This window comes from Xiphophorus maculatus, chromosome 13, assembly GCF_002775205.1.
Source record: "Xiphophorus maculatus strain JP 163 A chromosome 13, X_maculatus-5.0-male, whole genome shotgun sequence".
Lineage (NCBI taxonomy): Eukaryota > Metazoa > Chordata > Actinopteri > Cyprinodontiformes > Poeciliidae > Xiphophorus > Xiphophorus maculatus.
In genome coordinates, this window is record NC_036455.1 from 23,098,224 (window position 1) to 23,113,255 (window position 15,032).

At 42.0% G+C, this 15,032-nt stretch overlaps 2 protein-coding genes across 2 annotated transcripts; one reads left to right on the forward strand and one right to left on the reverse strand.

Annotated features, from left to right (window-relative positions):
• The first annotated feature begins 254 nt into the window (after positions 1 to 254).
• Positions 255 to 3,660, forward strand: LOC102217662 (G-protein coupled receptor 3). The gene is made up of 2 exons (XM_014476100.2): positions 255 to 515; positions 2,065 to 3,660. The coding sequence occupies exon 2, from the start codon at positions 2,094 to 2,096 to the stop codon at positions 3,084 to 3,086; it is 993 nt and encodes a 330-aa protein (XP_014331586.1). The 5' UTR covers positions 255 to 515; positions 2,065 to 2,093; the 3' UTR covers positions 3,087 to 3,660.
• A 2,001-nt stretch (positions 3,661 to 5,661) lies between these two features.
• On the reverse strand, positions 5,662 to 14,753 carry wasf2 (WAS protein family member 2). Its single transcript, XM_005797414.3, has 9 exons — positions 14,612 to 14,753; positions 12,388 to 12,551; positions 12,138 to 12,272; positions 11,877 to 12,030; positions 11,340 to 11,457; positions 11,145 to 11,263; positions 8,713 to 8,868; positions 8,022 to 8,479; positions 5,662 to 6,854 (listed from the first exon to the last, which is right to left on the reverse strand). The coding sequence occupies exons 2-9, from the start codon at positions 12,518 to 12,520 to the stop codon at positions 6,697 to 6,699; spliced, it is 1,431 nt and encodes a 476-aa protein (XP_005797471.1). The 5' UTR covers positions 12,521 to 12,551; positions 14,612 to 14,753; the 3' UTR covers positions 5,662 to 6,696.
• Positions 14,754 to 15,032: the final 279 nt, after the last annotated feature.

Below are 15,032 nucleotides of genomic sequence, written 5' to 3' on the forward strand. Positions count from 1 at the left end.
TAGTAAAGAGAGAGAGAGGGGCGGGAGAGGTGGACGGTGAGAGCGGGTACGTCTGTTGATAGTCATCATTTACCATAAATGAGATCTACATGGAGCCGCAGTGGGAGGGGCGACAGGGATGCCGCATTTTTCTGAATGAAATTACTCCACGTACACCGCCCCCCCCCCCCCCCCCCTACCCCTCCACGTCCTCCTTCATCGTTCTCGCCGCATACCAAATGCGTGCCTCTGATTGGCCGAGGCTCCCAGTCACTGACGTCAGCCAAGCTCTCTTGTGGACGAGTCCCGCGGAAAAGCGTCCATTCTGCCCACCGTAAGCGCTCCGGAGAGATTGAAGAAGAAAGGCAAAAAGGAGGTGGGGATGCGAACCGAGCTAAGAGACAGACAGAAGCTCGGGGACTGAAGTTTTTCTAAAACCCGCGCAGCATCACCTCGTCTTCATCCGTTTTTCTCCTGGATCTGATCAGAGGAGAGTACGGATTATATTCAGCTACTGCGAACCACTTTTCTAAAAGGTAAGGGGTATCATTTGGCGCATCAATAGTCATGCTGTTTTGGATGCACGTTTTTTTTTTTCTTTTTTTTTTTTCTTTTTTTTTTCGTGTGTGCGTGAATGTGGTGCAGTGAACCTGCAAGCATGACTGTTACACAACAAGGTTCTCCGCACAAGGAGGTGGGAAATACCTCCTCCTTGCTCTGGGATTGGAGAGCAGGGAGGATGAAAGACTCCTGCGTGCCGCAGATCCAACTTAAAATAGAAACGAGAAGGTCTGAAAAATAAACTAACGGGAACTTCTATCTGGTATGATTGTTTTTTTTTTTTTTTTTTGGAAGAAAATATGGACTGTAAATTATAAAATCATGTCAATCCCGGATTTACAGTGACGCGGTTTTATGTTGTATGCATTAATAATGAATTTGCTGCATTAAGAAGGCCTGTCGATCTTTCAAGTCCTCAAAACTTACCAACAGAATTTGATGTCACTGAAACTGTTGACCAAGAAGTTAACATTTACAAAATCTGATCCTGATTAGCAGAAATTAACTGACTTATTTCACATTTTGTACACGTTATGCACTTCAGAATTTTTTATTAGGATTTTAGCTAATAGACCAACACAAAGTATCACAAATATTTGAGAAGTAGAAAGAAAAGGACACATGCTGTGTTGATTTTTCTTTTCTTTTTTTAAAAGGGTGAGAGAGTACAAAAACCCCGAAAAACATGCCGTGAATTTCTCTAAATACTTCACGATTTGTAGAGAAACATATTTGCTGGAAGTACAGCTGGAAGTCTTTTGAGGGTAAAATTACATCAGGTAGAGATTAGCTGGATGTGAACACCAATTTTTAAAGTTTTGACACAGATTGCCAGCTAGAGGTCCAGACTTTGATTGAGCTCCTTCGACAACTAAAATGTTTTGATCTAAGCAATTCCGTTGCAGCTCTGACCGCATGTTTAAGAACATTCTTCTGGTAGAAGACGAACTTCTGCCCAGGTTTTCTACAGGAATGGCCTTTATCTTTCTCCAATCGTTTTCCCATCATCTCAGACTAACTGCTGTGTTCCTGCTGGGGGGAGGGGGGAGGGGACCTTTGTACAACATGATTCTGCCAAAACAATGTATTGTTTCTTTTCCAGATGACAGTTATGTGTGACATTGTGTTGGTCTGTAACATATTTTTACAATAAAACACTTTGACAAAATGTGAAGATCCAGGGGCGTGAATGTCAGGCAGTGTAGGAATACATAAACAACTACAGTAGTGGCCTTTAGAAATCAGTTTACCTAAGATGACAGTTTCTAGATGTATTGTTTTGGAGGATACATTTCAGAACAAACATATGATTCTCTACCCAGAACTAGGATTTCCATAGAGACTAAATGAGTGTAACAGCTGAGGTTTTCCATAATTGCATTAAGTACACAATTTCCACGCAACTGCCTAAGAGGCTCAAAACTACACAATGTTCCCTGGAAATTCCAGCTTAATGGACACAGAGAGATGCAATAATGAATCATTAAAGGTAATCTCATTTTCTTCTGTCTTTCTTTCTTTTAGGTTTTACTGGTGCTACTGTTGAACCAGCCATGATCCTCAACGCCTCAGAGCTGCCCTGGGATGAGTCCTCAGGTCTGGAACCCTTCTTCCCGCTGGACCAGCAGGAAAGCTCCACTCAACCCGAGCTCCCACCCCTCACCATCTGGGGCGTGGCCCTCTGCATTTCAGGGACTCTCATTGCCACTGAGAATGCCATTGTGGTGACCACCATCTTGGCCACCCCATCTCTCCGCGCCCCGGTCTTCCTGCTGCTGGCTAGCCTCGGCCTGGCGGACCTCCTGGCAGGCGTGGCCCTCCTTCTGCACTTCCTCTTCCGGTTCTGCGTGGAGCCCAGTGATTGGTCTGACCTGCTGACCTCTGGGCTGCTGGTGACCTCCCTGACCGCCTCCCTTTGCAGCCTCATGGGCGTCGCCCTGGACAGATACCTGTCGCTGAGCCACGCCCTCACCTACGGCTCGGGCCAGTCTCGGTGCAGGGCCGCCACCCTTCTTCTGCTGGTGTGGTTGGGTGCTTGTGTCATTGGCGCAGGACCTGCCATGGGATGGCACTGCCTTCAAGAGCCAAACTCCTGTTCTGTAGCACGACCTCTGACCCGCACCTATCTATCCCTGCTATGTGGTGGCTTCCTAATGATTGTAGTTGTAACACTGCAGCTGTACGCAGGGATCTGCCGCGTTGCAAGGCGGCACGCACACGCCATTGCAACCCAGAGGCACTTCCTACCCACCAACCAGCCGTACCCAAGCAGACACAGCAGTGGGAAAGGTTTCTCTCGCCTGATCCTGGTCCTGAGTGTGTTTGTGGGCTGCTGGATGCCCTTTTCCCTCTGGGGGCTGCTTGGAGACGCGTCCAGCCCTCCCCTGTACACCTACGCCACCTTGGTGCCGGCGGCCGGCAGCTCCCTGCTCAACCCCATCCTCTACAGCCTGAGAAACAAAGACATTCGGAAGGTGCTGCTCCACGCCTGCTGCCCACACAGATCCTCAAACACCACGCGCACTCACTACCCAGTCGATGTGTGAGATCAGTCAAAGCAGGACTCAATCTATGCCAGACATATCGTTGTGCATGTGCCAAAACTCTCAGTGTCGTAAACGTTCAAAAAGTGAAAAACTTTTCCCTCCCCCACTGAGTGAAACACGCCTACACGCCCAAGCAGCATTTTTTCAGAGCTGAAGGCTTCCAAATCAGAATGCACTGAAAAGTGCTGGCCGGCAGCCGGCTTGGGACTAAATGTACTGTCCGGTGTCTACTTTGTGCCTCAGACGACTGTAGCTCCGCTGGATCTCCAGAACTAAACAATCATAGGGACGTTACAAGTTTGGACTACATCAGTGTGAGCACTTTAAGAGGAGAGCGCTGGGTTTTTAGCACCTCGTGGTGTGAAAACGTGTGATCCAAAGCCCAGTTTTAATTACTTGAATTGTGTGAGAAACAAGCGAGAATATATTTTGCACATGCTGATAAAAGCACTTTGAGATGTACTGACCGTGTGGTTTTTTTTTTTGTTGTTGTTTTTTTTTGTTGCACAACCTTTTGGAGATGGATGAATGTTTTATACTGATGAATAATAAATAAGTCTTTTTTTCTACTGTATGATGTCGGCACCGTTCTTTTTCTTTCTTTTTTTTTACTGCAGCAGGAAGCTTTTAGTGAATTTGTGTCTCTTTCTCTTGCTCGTTAACTCACTTCTGGATAAACTGATGCTCAAGCATTCCGAATAATTTGGCTGCCAATGCAATCTGCAACCTCATTACAGTCTTTCTGAATCTCACACATCCCTTTAAAATCTACAAAGCAGCCACGGCTTGAGGGAAAAGCGATTATGCAAGAGGGTTTTCTCACTTTCCACTCGTTTTCTGATTTTTAAACACCCCCGCACGTTTAGATCCAGGCGCAGTCGAAAGGTGTCCACTGCTGATAAAAAAAAAAAATAACAGTGAGTCATGGATAAAGCTTGTGGATTGTTTTTAAAGGTTTATCTCTTAGGAACTTTTCATAATGCGCTGCATAATGCTTAAAGTTCATTTTTCACATTATATCATGTTACAGCCACAGATTTTGGTGTTTTTTACTTGACAAACCATAGCAGAACTTCATTGTGAAGTGGAAGGGAAAAGCCACAGTTGGAATAAAACATGAAAAATCCTATCTGCAGTTTGCCACAACAGACAGCAAGCGAGTGAAGGAAGATGTTTTAGTCAAATGAGCCCAAAGCTGAACTACTTGGGATACATGCAAACCCCAATAGATAGCAGAAATCTGCACATCATCCCCAGTGTGAGACGTGGTGATAGCAGCATCATGCTGTGGGGATGCGCTTCATTCATCAGAGACAGAGAAGCTGCTCAGAGCTGTTGAACGAAGCTAAATGCAGTCCTGGGACAAAACCTTAGAGAAGGTAACATACTTAAAGTGGAGCAGAAGCTCAACTTCCAGTAAATCTAAACATAATAATGACTTAAATTAAAACGCCTGGTGCTATAATGACCCAGTCAAAGCCCAGACCTAAAGTAAGGCTTTCATAAGTTCTACTATGTTAAATTTAAAGGCGTTAGAGCAGAGTATGTTTTAAACGCTAAATCTTTCTGAATTGTGGAAATAAACCTAGTTTAATTCAGCTAGCTCCTCATAACTCGTGTAACTTTTAAAAAAGAAAAGCTTATTAAATTGCATTTATAATTTTCTGCTCCGAGATGTGATCTCAGGGCCTGAATTGAAAGCCTTATAACACAAAACACAATGAGCTTTATAAATGCTATACTCACAAAATGCCTGTTTTCAAGCCAAACTTTGTTAAACATAGACTTTCCACCAAGAAGAACCTGCAGATAAGGGAACATAGACATTTTCTGCCTTAAAACCAGATATTAAATACAAGGTTTTGCAGAGACAAAATTTTAAATGTTGTGCTAGTCAAGAGTTTAACTCCTTTTGTAGTGGACAGTGGTCCAGTCTTAAGTTTATAAATACTATTACAGCCTAATACAGTGGACACCTACTAATCTATTTGCAGATTTTTCTGTGGAATGCAACTTCAAATTATTTTCTGGAAATTTGCCTACTGGCTGACTTCTCATTTCTAAAATATTTTATAAAAAAGAGTGGAAGGCCAAAATACTACTTAGCACACTATAGGCTGGTATTTACAAAGCAGTCAATCCAGGGGTGGCATTCATCGTACCTCCAAGAGCAGGTCCGTTATGCCAAGATGGTTTTTACTGTGTATTAATACATATTAAGGCAAATGTGGATCTCAAGTACACACAGGTTTTAGCTACTGAGGTTACGCTGCATAGAACATATGGATATATTTAAAGTCTTTTAAAAATTGCAATTAAAAATATCCAATTTAAGACTGTGAATCCAGCAGACTCTTTGAAAAGACTAGAAAATTACTTTTATATCCAATCAGACTGAGCCAGAGTCATTTTGCAAATAATGGGCAAAGCTTTTAGTCCCTGAGCTGAAGAGGTAGACTTTGAGCTGTAACAGCAGAGAAAGATTTTTATAAAATATTGATTCAGGGGCGCTGAATACATATGCATAACGTTGTTCAGAAAACCAACAATCTCACAGAAATCTAGACCAGAATTTAAATTCAAATAATATTTATTCAATCAAATCATTTGGAACTTATGGGAGGAAAAGCATCAATTTGGCAAGACATGCTGTGCAACTGTGCAGCAGAACTGATGCACTTTACATAAAAGGCACTTTAAATTTGATTAATCAGTTAAACCTGCTATTAAATAGGCTGAAAAAAATTAAAGCGTAGACACTAAACTGCCAGTAGAAAGGCACTGGATGAGGCAAACAAATGCCTCATTTGATCAGCGATTATAGCAACAGAGTTTGATTCATCCCCCCCAAGAAAAAGAAATAAAGATAGTCTCAGGAAAAAACATAATAAAAATAAAATTCAATACAAATACCTCATATTTATCTCCATGTGTTCAATATGGCAATATCTTACAACCATTTATGGTTAGTTAATTTATCCGGTTGTTTACCAGTTATTTGTTCCACAGAGAAAAGGAATTAATATAGAAAGATGGGATATAAAAAATGGCAAAGATGTGCCTGAGAGGGGATTTAAAATTACAGCAATAATTTGACTTCATGATGGAATAGAAACACACATCTCTGGCATAAAATTACTTTAAAGTCAATATTTCATGTCTCTTTGGAGGGCACACAGCAACCGTGAATTGAGGATGTTATGCGCGTATGTGCAAACCTGTTCTATTAGTTTTGTCATACAGTGAATGAAACGAGGCATGAAATTCTGAGTAACAAAATAAAAATCAGAAGTGATTCGTTTATGCAGAGGATCAGGAGGGAGACGAGTTTCACGTCACACAATACTGTTACATCAACCACTATGAGTTGCTTTAAGAAGGCTTTGGCAAACTGGGATACAAGCAACCAGTCACACTTTCGTTCTCCACACAGGGCCTCGGAAAGTTTGAATAATTGGAATAAACCGGTAAAGGAATGTGATTATAAAAGCGTCATGGTGCCTGCACAGAGTGGCTTAGAAAAACAAACTGATACTGGAAGAATGTAATACAGATGTTGATCAAGGCTAATAAGGTAAGATGGTGGTAGTGAAGCTGAGAAGAGACGTCATCATTCAGACCACTCTTCGTCGTCGAACTCTGAGGAGTCGTCCTCGCTGTCGCTGCACTCCACGGCGATACGGCGCGACAAGATGGCGGCCACGTCGTTGCCAAAGTGATCACTCTTCTCCTGCTCCCGCTGAGCCTCCACCTTACGCAGGTTGAAACCTAGAAAAAGAAGTTAGTCGATGTTTAGTTTGTAATGGGCTGCAAGGAGCCCCTGCAGAACCAGGAAGATAAAACCTGGTCTGCTGAAAAACTGCATGACCATCAGCAAATGTGAACATTTTGGCAAATTTGTGTTGCTATGCAATCCTAAAGAAAACAATATTCCAGTGACTTCATCCTGGAGTCTGGCTGTTGTAGGCTCAGAGAAGTTAAAAAAAAGCCCAGACATACATTGCCTAAGAAATAAAGCTTGCTTAGCTGCTTGCCTAAAATTGATTGTCTATAAAAATGAATCTGACTTCAACAAACTGCAAGGTTTCAATCCTGAAGAAATGCGAAAAGCACACCCGAACAATAACTTTAAAATGAATGATCTCTGAAGCATGGTGGTGGAGGCCTGATGATTGGGGATTGTTTTCAGGCTGCAGAAAAACTTTTCATTTCCACTTAAGTTTAATTTCTCACTAAGGTAAGAAAACTTAATGTTTATGCATTTATCTTATATCTAAGGTTCAGGACCTGAGTGAAGTTGCCAACCCAACTACTTTAGGTTAAACAAAATTGGTGTTTGTGCAGCAAAAAATAAATAAATGTTTGTTCCGCTGCCATTTTTAAAGATGTAAATAAATGTTGCAGGAGGTCATCAAAAGTCAACCAGCCGGCCAACATTTACAAAATCAAACGAAATAAGGTGTCAATTTTTAAGATTAGATAAAAAGGGGGTCAGAGATCAACCTGTTCCCTGATTCAGATCAAACAAAACTGATATGAATTAATTTTGCTGTTTGTGCAGATAAAAAATTGGAGCACAGTTTATTGACCCAAAATTGTTTGATTTTGTAAAAGTTTGGTTGACCTTTGATGACCACTAGAAACATTTATTAATATCTTTAAAATGACAGCAGCACAAGCAAAAATGTTCCTGCACAAACGTTTGACACCAACTTCGTTTAATAATAAGAAGCAAGTACACTCCCCTACCAACAGAAATAAAGAGTTTGAGTTAAATGTCAGCCTTTCAGCTGTACATGATGTCACTTAACACTGGTTATACCAAAACATTAAAATGACTAATTCAATAAAAATTATTGCTCACTGCTCTCAGTGAGTCGGAACCTGCTGGAAGCAGACTCATGTTTCCATTGACGTGTTTCTGCTACGTCTTACCTTGTCGGATGGCCTGCAGCAGGTCACTGCGACCATCGCTGACAGGAGCCGGCTGAGGTTTTGGAGCAGAGCTAGGGGCCGAGAGAGGTGGAGGAGCACTGTAGTCAGAGGGTGGAGGAGGAGGCCCGGGGGGTGGAGGAGGCGGCGGCGGGGGTGGAGGTCCTCCACCTGTAGGGATTGGCGGTGGAGGAGGAGCCATTCCCATATCGGGCGGTGGAGGCGGAGCGGGTGGAGATGGAAAGGAGGGTGGAGGTGGGGAGGGAATGCCATTGAAGCCAGTTGGAGGAGGAGGAGGAGGTGGAGCAAAACCAGAGGGTGGGGGTGGGGGAGGAGGTGCAGGGGGTGGGGAAATGTTTGGGCGGGAGTTCGGTGGGGGAGACATAGAAGGAGGCGCTGGAGGAGGATGGGTTGGACTCAGCATGCTGATTCTCTGCTGAGCTGCTGTTCCATCATTAAACCTGCAGAGAAGAAGTCGCTATTAGACATTAACAGACCTTAATGGAGACTTCACTTCCCTCCATTAACAATTTATATCTGTGCTGAGGTTCACCACGGCTGCTTATGTTCAAGTTAACAAAAAGATGAGCGCAAGGCCACAGCAAACGTGGCTTCGCTTTCACCACATGCTGCCAAGGGCGACCATGTGCCGACAACATGTGTGGGCAGAGTGCATGATGCTACAAGTACGTACGCCATGTCTGGGGGTGGAGGAGGCAGGATGTCGTCAGGGCCAGGCGGAGGCAGAGGCGAGCCAGGCTCACAGTAAGAGTCCGTGCTTTGCTCAAGGACATCTGAGTTGAAGTCCTCCCCGGATCCGATGCTGCCAGGCCGTCCCTCTGAGGAATTTCTGAACGCAAACAAAACAACTTCGCTATCAGCGTCAAATCAAGCACATCAGCTGCACCGACCGAGTGGAGGAAAAGATCAGAGCAATAGAACAAATTAGCAACTTCTGCTAATTAGAGATGAATTTAAAGGAGCAGATAAAAATAATCTCCTGAACATTTAAGGAACACAAAGTCTAACCTGGAAATATGGAAATCTTATGTAATTTTGATTTTGATTTTTTTTTTTCTTAATTAAATCCCAAATTAATAGGAAACTCTTCAATCAGATCTTGTTTCACATGGCATGAATAATGCTCACCATCGTCACGTATTCTGGGAAGATCCGGTCATAACATGTTTTTGGCAAGACACAAACAATAACTGGGCAAAATACTAAGATATAATTTGCTTTTGAATGTCTATGTTATATACTAGAAAGTTAAATACCTGGTTGGAATTCTGAAAGACAGCAATGACAACAAAATGTAATGTAATACAATCGCTATTAACATCAAAAGAAGTAATGGAAAAAAACTGACACATATAGTAAGACTGCAGAAAACACAAAGAATAGAAAAATGTAACAAATGGACAAGACCCAGGAGGAAAACTGGTGACTCAGAGTACTGAAAAATAAAATTGTAGAATATTCAATGAAGAGCATCTCATATAGTCATATATATATATATATTCATATAGTCTACAGATTGCTGCGCAGAAATACAAATATTGTTCTTCAAAAGGTTTTTTATATCTGTTGTCGATAGAACTGCAGTCCCATTCTTACTTAGCGACACATTTTATTTTACAGTCTAATATATTTTGCATTAATACAATCATTTTTACATCCAACGGAAAAGACAAACAATCAAAAATAAGAACAAAATGGTGGAGGCACATTTTTGGTGTTTACTGGAGAGATTTTGTGACCATCAGCTCTACACCCTTCCCCCTGAGAACATTCCCAGACAGCACATGCCGCCCCATCAGTGTGTACAGATCCGTTGATAAGCAGGGGAAAAGGGGATGAATCACATGAGCAGCTAATGTGAATTTTGCTTTGAAAGCCAAATCTGAGGCAATAGATTCAGAAAGTCAATATTTTCACTCCTTAAATCTTTACCATTCATAAGTGATGTATCCCTGCCCTCAGCATCTAAAAAAAACTTAAACACTGCAAAATCTGCATGGAAATAAACACCTCTAGTGGTTCATTACTAAAACTCCCTTCTATTGATCTAGTGACATGTCTGGATCAATATGTCCAATTTTGAATGCCATCAACTTCAGGGAATTTCTTTGTACATCTGAGCAGTTCTTTTTATCTTGCATCTGGTCTACCTCAGTCACAGTCTCGCCTCTTTTTCAGTCTGTAACAGTGTTTCTTTGAGGATTTCCCCTCTATTTAGCTCCATCTATCTTCCTATCAAACCTGAACAGCTTCCCTGTATCCTGCTGAGGGATCTCCAGAGCATGATGCTGCCGTCAACATGTCACTGCACGCATGATAGCAGGTAGGAGAACCTTTACAACATTCTTTAGTCCAAAAGTCCAAAACAAATTTTAAAAAATACAACAGCTGTTGGTGAAGGAGTGAAATGACTAGCGTCCACTGCCATTTATTCTCTGTTCGATAATAAAGGCTTTAGTTGCTTCTCCCAATAATAAAAAAGGTTAGAGAAAATGTGATGCATTTAAGCTCCTCAAATGCATAACAGCCATTTAAAAAAACAAAAAAAACCACACGGATGTCATATTAAAAAAAAATGGTTACACTTTTTTCTTCCTTGAAAAGCTGACAAAAATCAATTGGATACCAACTGAAAACCATGGCAACCCAGCACGTCCACTTTAGGTAACCACCAAAAAAAGTATGAGCTAAAAGAACTGAACACAGAAATTGTATTTTTTTATAAATCTGTCACATCTATGGCTTACTACAAATACTACAGTTGCTATAATCCAAACGATCAATAAAAATGTAATAAATCAGGATTAAAATGAAAGGTTTAAAGTTGTTATGCGTGCCGTATCTGCTTGTTACAGTTTCTATTAAAAAAGCCGAAAGCAAACAGAAACTTAAATCATTTGTTCCAATTACTCCTCTTTCTATTTATAGCAATTCAGTGTACACCGAGTTCTAAAAACGGCATCAAACTCCCTGAAAAAGGAAATGAAATTCGTAATCAGCTGAAAGTTCATGACTGAAACAGCCCATTATGCTCCAGCCTGCCGGGTTCATGAACACACAGTACAGACTTCAAAAAGCTGCACAAGTGAGTAATTCTTTACTCACGTTTCATTCTTTGGTACGACAAACTCCTGTCCCATCTTCAGCCGCTCCCATTCGTCCTTCCTGGTCTTGATCTTCCGAGGATGAAGCGTCCTCGGGTTCACGTTGTCTTTCTTCTCTCTCTGCTCAAAAAACACAGAGTTAAATAAAATGGTGGACGCTGTAACATGTTACTCTAACTTTGGGAGTGTGTCTCACTCTGTGCTTGCGCTTCTCCTTCATGATGTCTTTGGTGTCCTGCAACATCTTCTCCTTCCACAGGTCAAAGAAGTAGGACGGATCCGTGTAAAACTTCAGAGCCTCTTTACCATCCTCCCTGCAAACAATATTTATAGGCATTATTAGCAACAGTCACACTTTGTTGTGAGCTGTGAGATTATAATCTTTTTAAAGAGTAGAAGTATATATAAGCCATTTAACTTTGGTAATAAGATTTCCTCACTTATCTTTCTGCATGTTTAAAATAAACTAATGGTGTCTAATCTAAGTTGACACGTTCCTTACATTGCTGACTTCTTGTTATACAAGTTTTTTTTCATGTTTTGTGGGGTAGATGAACTTCATTAAATTAAACCATCAAAAATTGCAGCTCTTCTCCTAGTGTAAGTTATGCCCCAGAAACATTGAAAACCTTAAGTTTTAGCTGCTAAAATATGTCCATAATTTAAGTTTTGATGCATGTTTGGGAGGTGTTCTTCATATTTGCATGTGCTGCTCCTGCCTACTCCATCCTACCTGTACTGGCTGAGCTGGTTGAGGGGTGGCGGAGGATTACAGGTGGTGTAAGTATCCTGTACAGGGACAGGCAGAGACGGCCTGGTGAACAGCTGCTGATCCTGGGTCAGGCTGCTGCGGAAGGCTTTCCTGGTAGTGATGGCCTGCAGAGAAACTAGGAGAAACAAACGAGAAGTTGCATAAACAACTTAGATCATCTTGCTCAAGAAAGAGGGAACTTGGAGATAGTTTCTGGAGGAACTTCCAGGACGAAGAACTTACCCTCTTCTTCTTTGGGGTCCAGTTGGGTGACTTTAACCTGTAGGCGATCAACTCTTTCGCCCAGCGTGTTGACTCTGGTAGCAAAGGCTCCAGCCTGGATAAAAAGCTCCCCAAACACATCCTCTGCATATTTACCTAAATAACAAACAAAAAAAACACACCACAACTTTCTTTAGCCTGTTAAATGTTATACAAGTACATTCAACCGGTAGGTAGGAGCAACAATAAACTAAACCTGGCTGGTACTCACTGAGGCTGCCGAGCTGCCGGATGATGTTGGCCAGACTGATGTTGGTCACACATTCCAGTTCGCTGCGGATGTTTGAAGGGATGGTCTGACGGCTCACGTGCCGTGGCTCTATATTCCGAGTCACCAAAGGCATGATGGGAGGTGGCAGGCAGGGTGGCCCAACCCTGACACAAAGGAAGAGAGAGGATCGTTTACTGATCTGTGGAGCTGGGTAAGATGTTGTCCAAACTCAGAATTACTTCCTTATCGATATGTATAGCTACTGATAATACAGTTCTAAAGGTATTCATATCTATCAAACTTTTTCACATTCGCTTTACAACCACAAACATTTTATAATTTATGTCGTAAACATTAATTGTGAAGTCATAATTTGTAGTGTAACTCCATTATTAGTAAACTATACTATGACAGGTTTTCTTTCAAGACTTTTTTATTTCTTCCAAAAGAACTGACGAGCTTTCCTGTCCATGTTGAATGAACGCAACACCACAGCATGATGCTGGCACCACCGTGTTCCACTGTGGGGTGAGTGTTTTTGTGATCAAGTTCACGACACACAGCGCTCACATGACAGCCTCTGAGGTTTCAAATGCCCACATTGCGCTTTCTGGGTTTGACGTGACAAAATGTGCAAAGGTACAAGGGTGCCGAATATTTTCACAAGGCAATGTACATTTATATATTTTACACACTTATCGTATCTGTAATATAACTGACATTCAATTTATTTAAAAATCTTTCTAACATTTAAATGAGGAACTGAAAAAGAAGAAGAAAGAAGAGCAAAATGTAAAGATGTTTCTCTTTGGCATTCTGGCCTTAAAAGGGCATAGTACATGCATTTTATATTGGCTGCTATTTCACAAATTTTCAAATAAAACACTAATTTGTCAAAAGTCTTGTATATGACCATCAGCAAATTAATATTTCATGTTTCACCAAATGCTTAGTGCTAAGATATGAATAATTGAAGCTTTTAAAGAGGAATGTTAACTGACAATTTTATTACAAGCAGTCTGTCTGTTTCTTTAGCTCACATTGAAAAATTGCCACACTCAAGAATTTCCAGTCCAAATTTTTTACTTTTTAATGACCCGAAGACTAAATACATTTCTTGCCAGCTACTAAAGCGTTTTTGCACGTCTAAATAAGTCAAGAGGCTCATGACTAAGCAAGCACTGCACACACATATAAATAACACAGAACTAAAGCAGAAGCAAAACTGCAGCTTAGCTCAGATCAGCATCTACTATGCAGCAGCTGAGTGAACCAAACTGAAAGGTTAAAATCAGGGGTGGGCACTCCTGGTCCTCGAGGGCCGGTGTCCTGCAACTTTTAGATGCATCTCTACTTCAACACACCTGAGTCAAATAATGAGGTCGTTAACAAGACTCTGGAGAACTTGACTGCACTTAGGAGGAGATTCAGCTGTTGGATTCAGGTGTGTTGGACCAGGGAGACATCTAAGAGTTGCAGGACACCGGCCCTCGAGGACCAGGAGTGCCCACCCCTGGGTTAAAATAGAGAAGAGATTGCTGAGGATAGCTAGTTCCCTTCGATTATGTTTGCAGCTGTGTAAATATATGAAGTGATATGGAGCTGACCTGTGAACCTAATATCAGCTGCAGACAGTAACAGGAGAATATGGTTGACAGCTCAGTGACTTCAGTGGCTCCTTGTTGGGCCCATTTTGGTTGCCTAATTACAAGTTTGTCCAGTTAAATGATGTACTCAACTGAAGAGATGATTCATAGCGTAAGCATTACAAAGAGAGCTGTTTGTGTTGCACTTTTTCCTCCACTTGGTAAACTTGTTGCTATGCTCCAAAACCCCAAAATGAAGCACTGACACTGATGGGAAAACTTCAAAAACATAAAAGCCCGGGGACTGCCTGCCCTGTGCTCGGCAGTGACAGTGAGCCAGCCTGTGGATTTGAATAACTGAGTTTTGCTTCATTGCTTAACGTCAACACAGCTTCAGTACGGTCTAATACTACACTTTTATAAATCAAATCGGTAAAAAAAAAAAAAAAAAAAACCAGCGAACGCTTTCACGCCCAAACATTAGCTAAAACAGGCTAAATGTAAGTTGGGATCTCGGCCTTGTCGGAGCAGGAAGTAAACTTGTAAGCGCTCCTTATCGCGAAGAAACCCTCAAACAAGGGTGCTTTTTGTACCCGTCACCATATATAAACAACACTGAATCAATTTTACTCCCTTACCGTTAAAACGCGCACCTGTAGGTTCACTCTGTTTTATCTGTTGGCTGTTAGATCGGGAGGTTTTCTCAAGAAATGTTGAGAGATACGGCACAGCGAGTCGAGCCTGAACGGCTCGCGCGAGTCCCGGAATTGGTAACTTCTGATTGGTTGACGGACAATATTTCTCGACGGTGATTGGCTATGGAGGATGTCTTGCGCTTTCGAGCTGAAGAACAGGATGTGGAAATTTCAACGTAAAGAGCGCAACTCCACCCAAGCTAGTGGCAAACATCTGTCCGTAATTTTCGTAAGGGAGGGCAGAGGCAACGCCGCATTCCAGAGTGCGCTCCCAGCGAGCTGGAACGCGTCCGAGGAATGACTGGCACTGGAGCTTTCTGCGTAGGGAAACACGTAAACGTTCATGGTGGTGAAGTGCATCCTT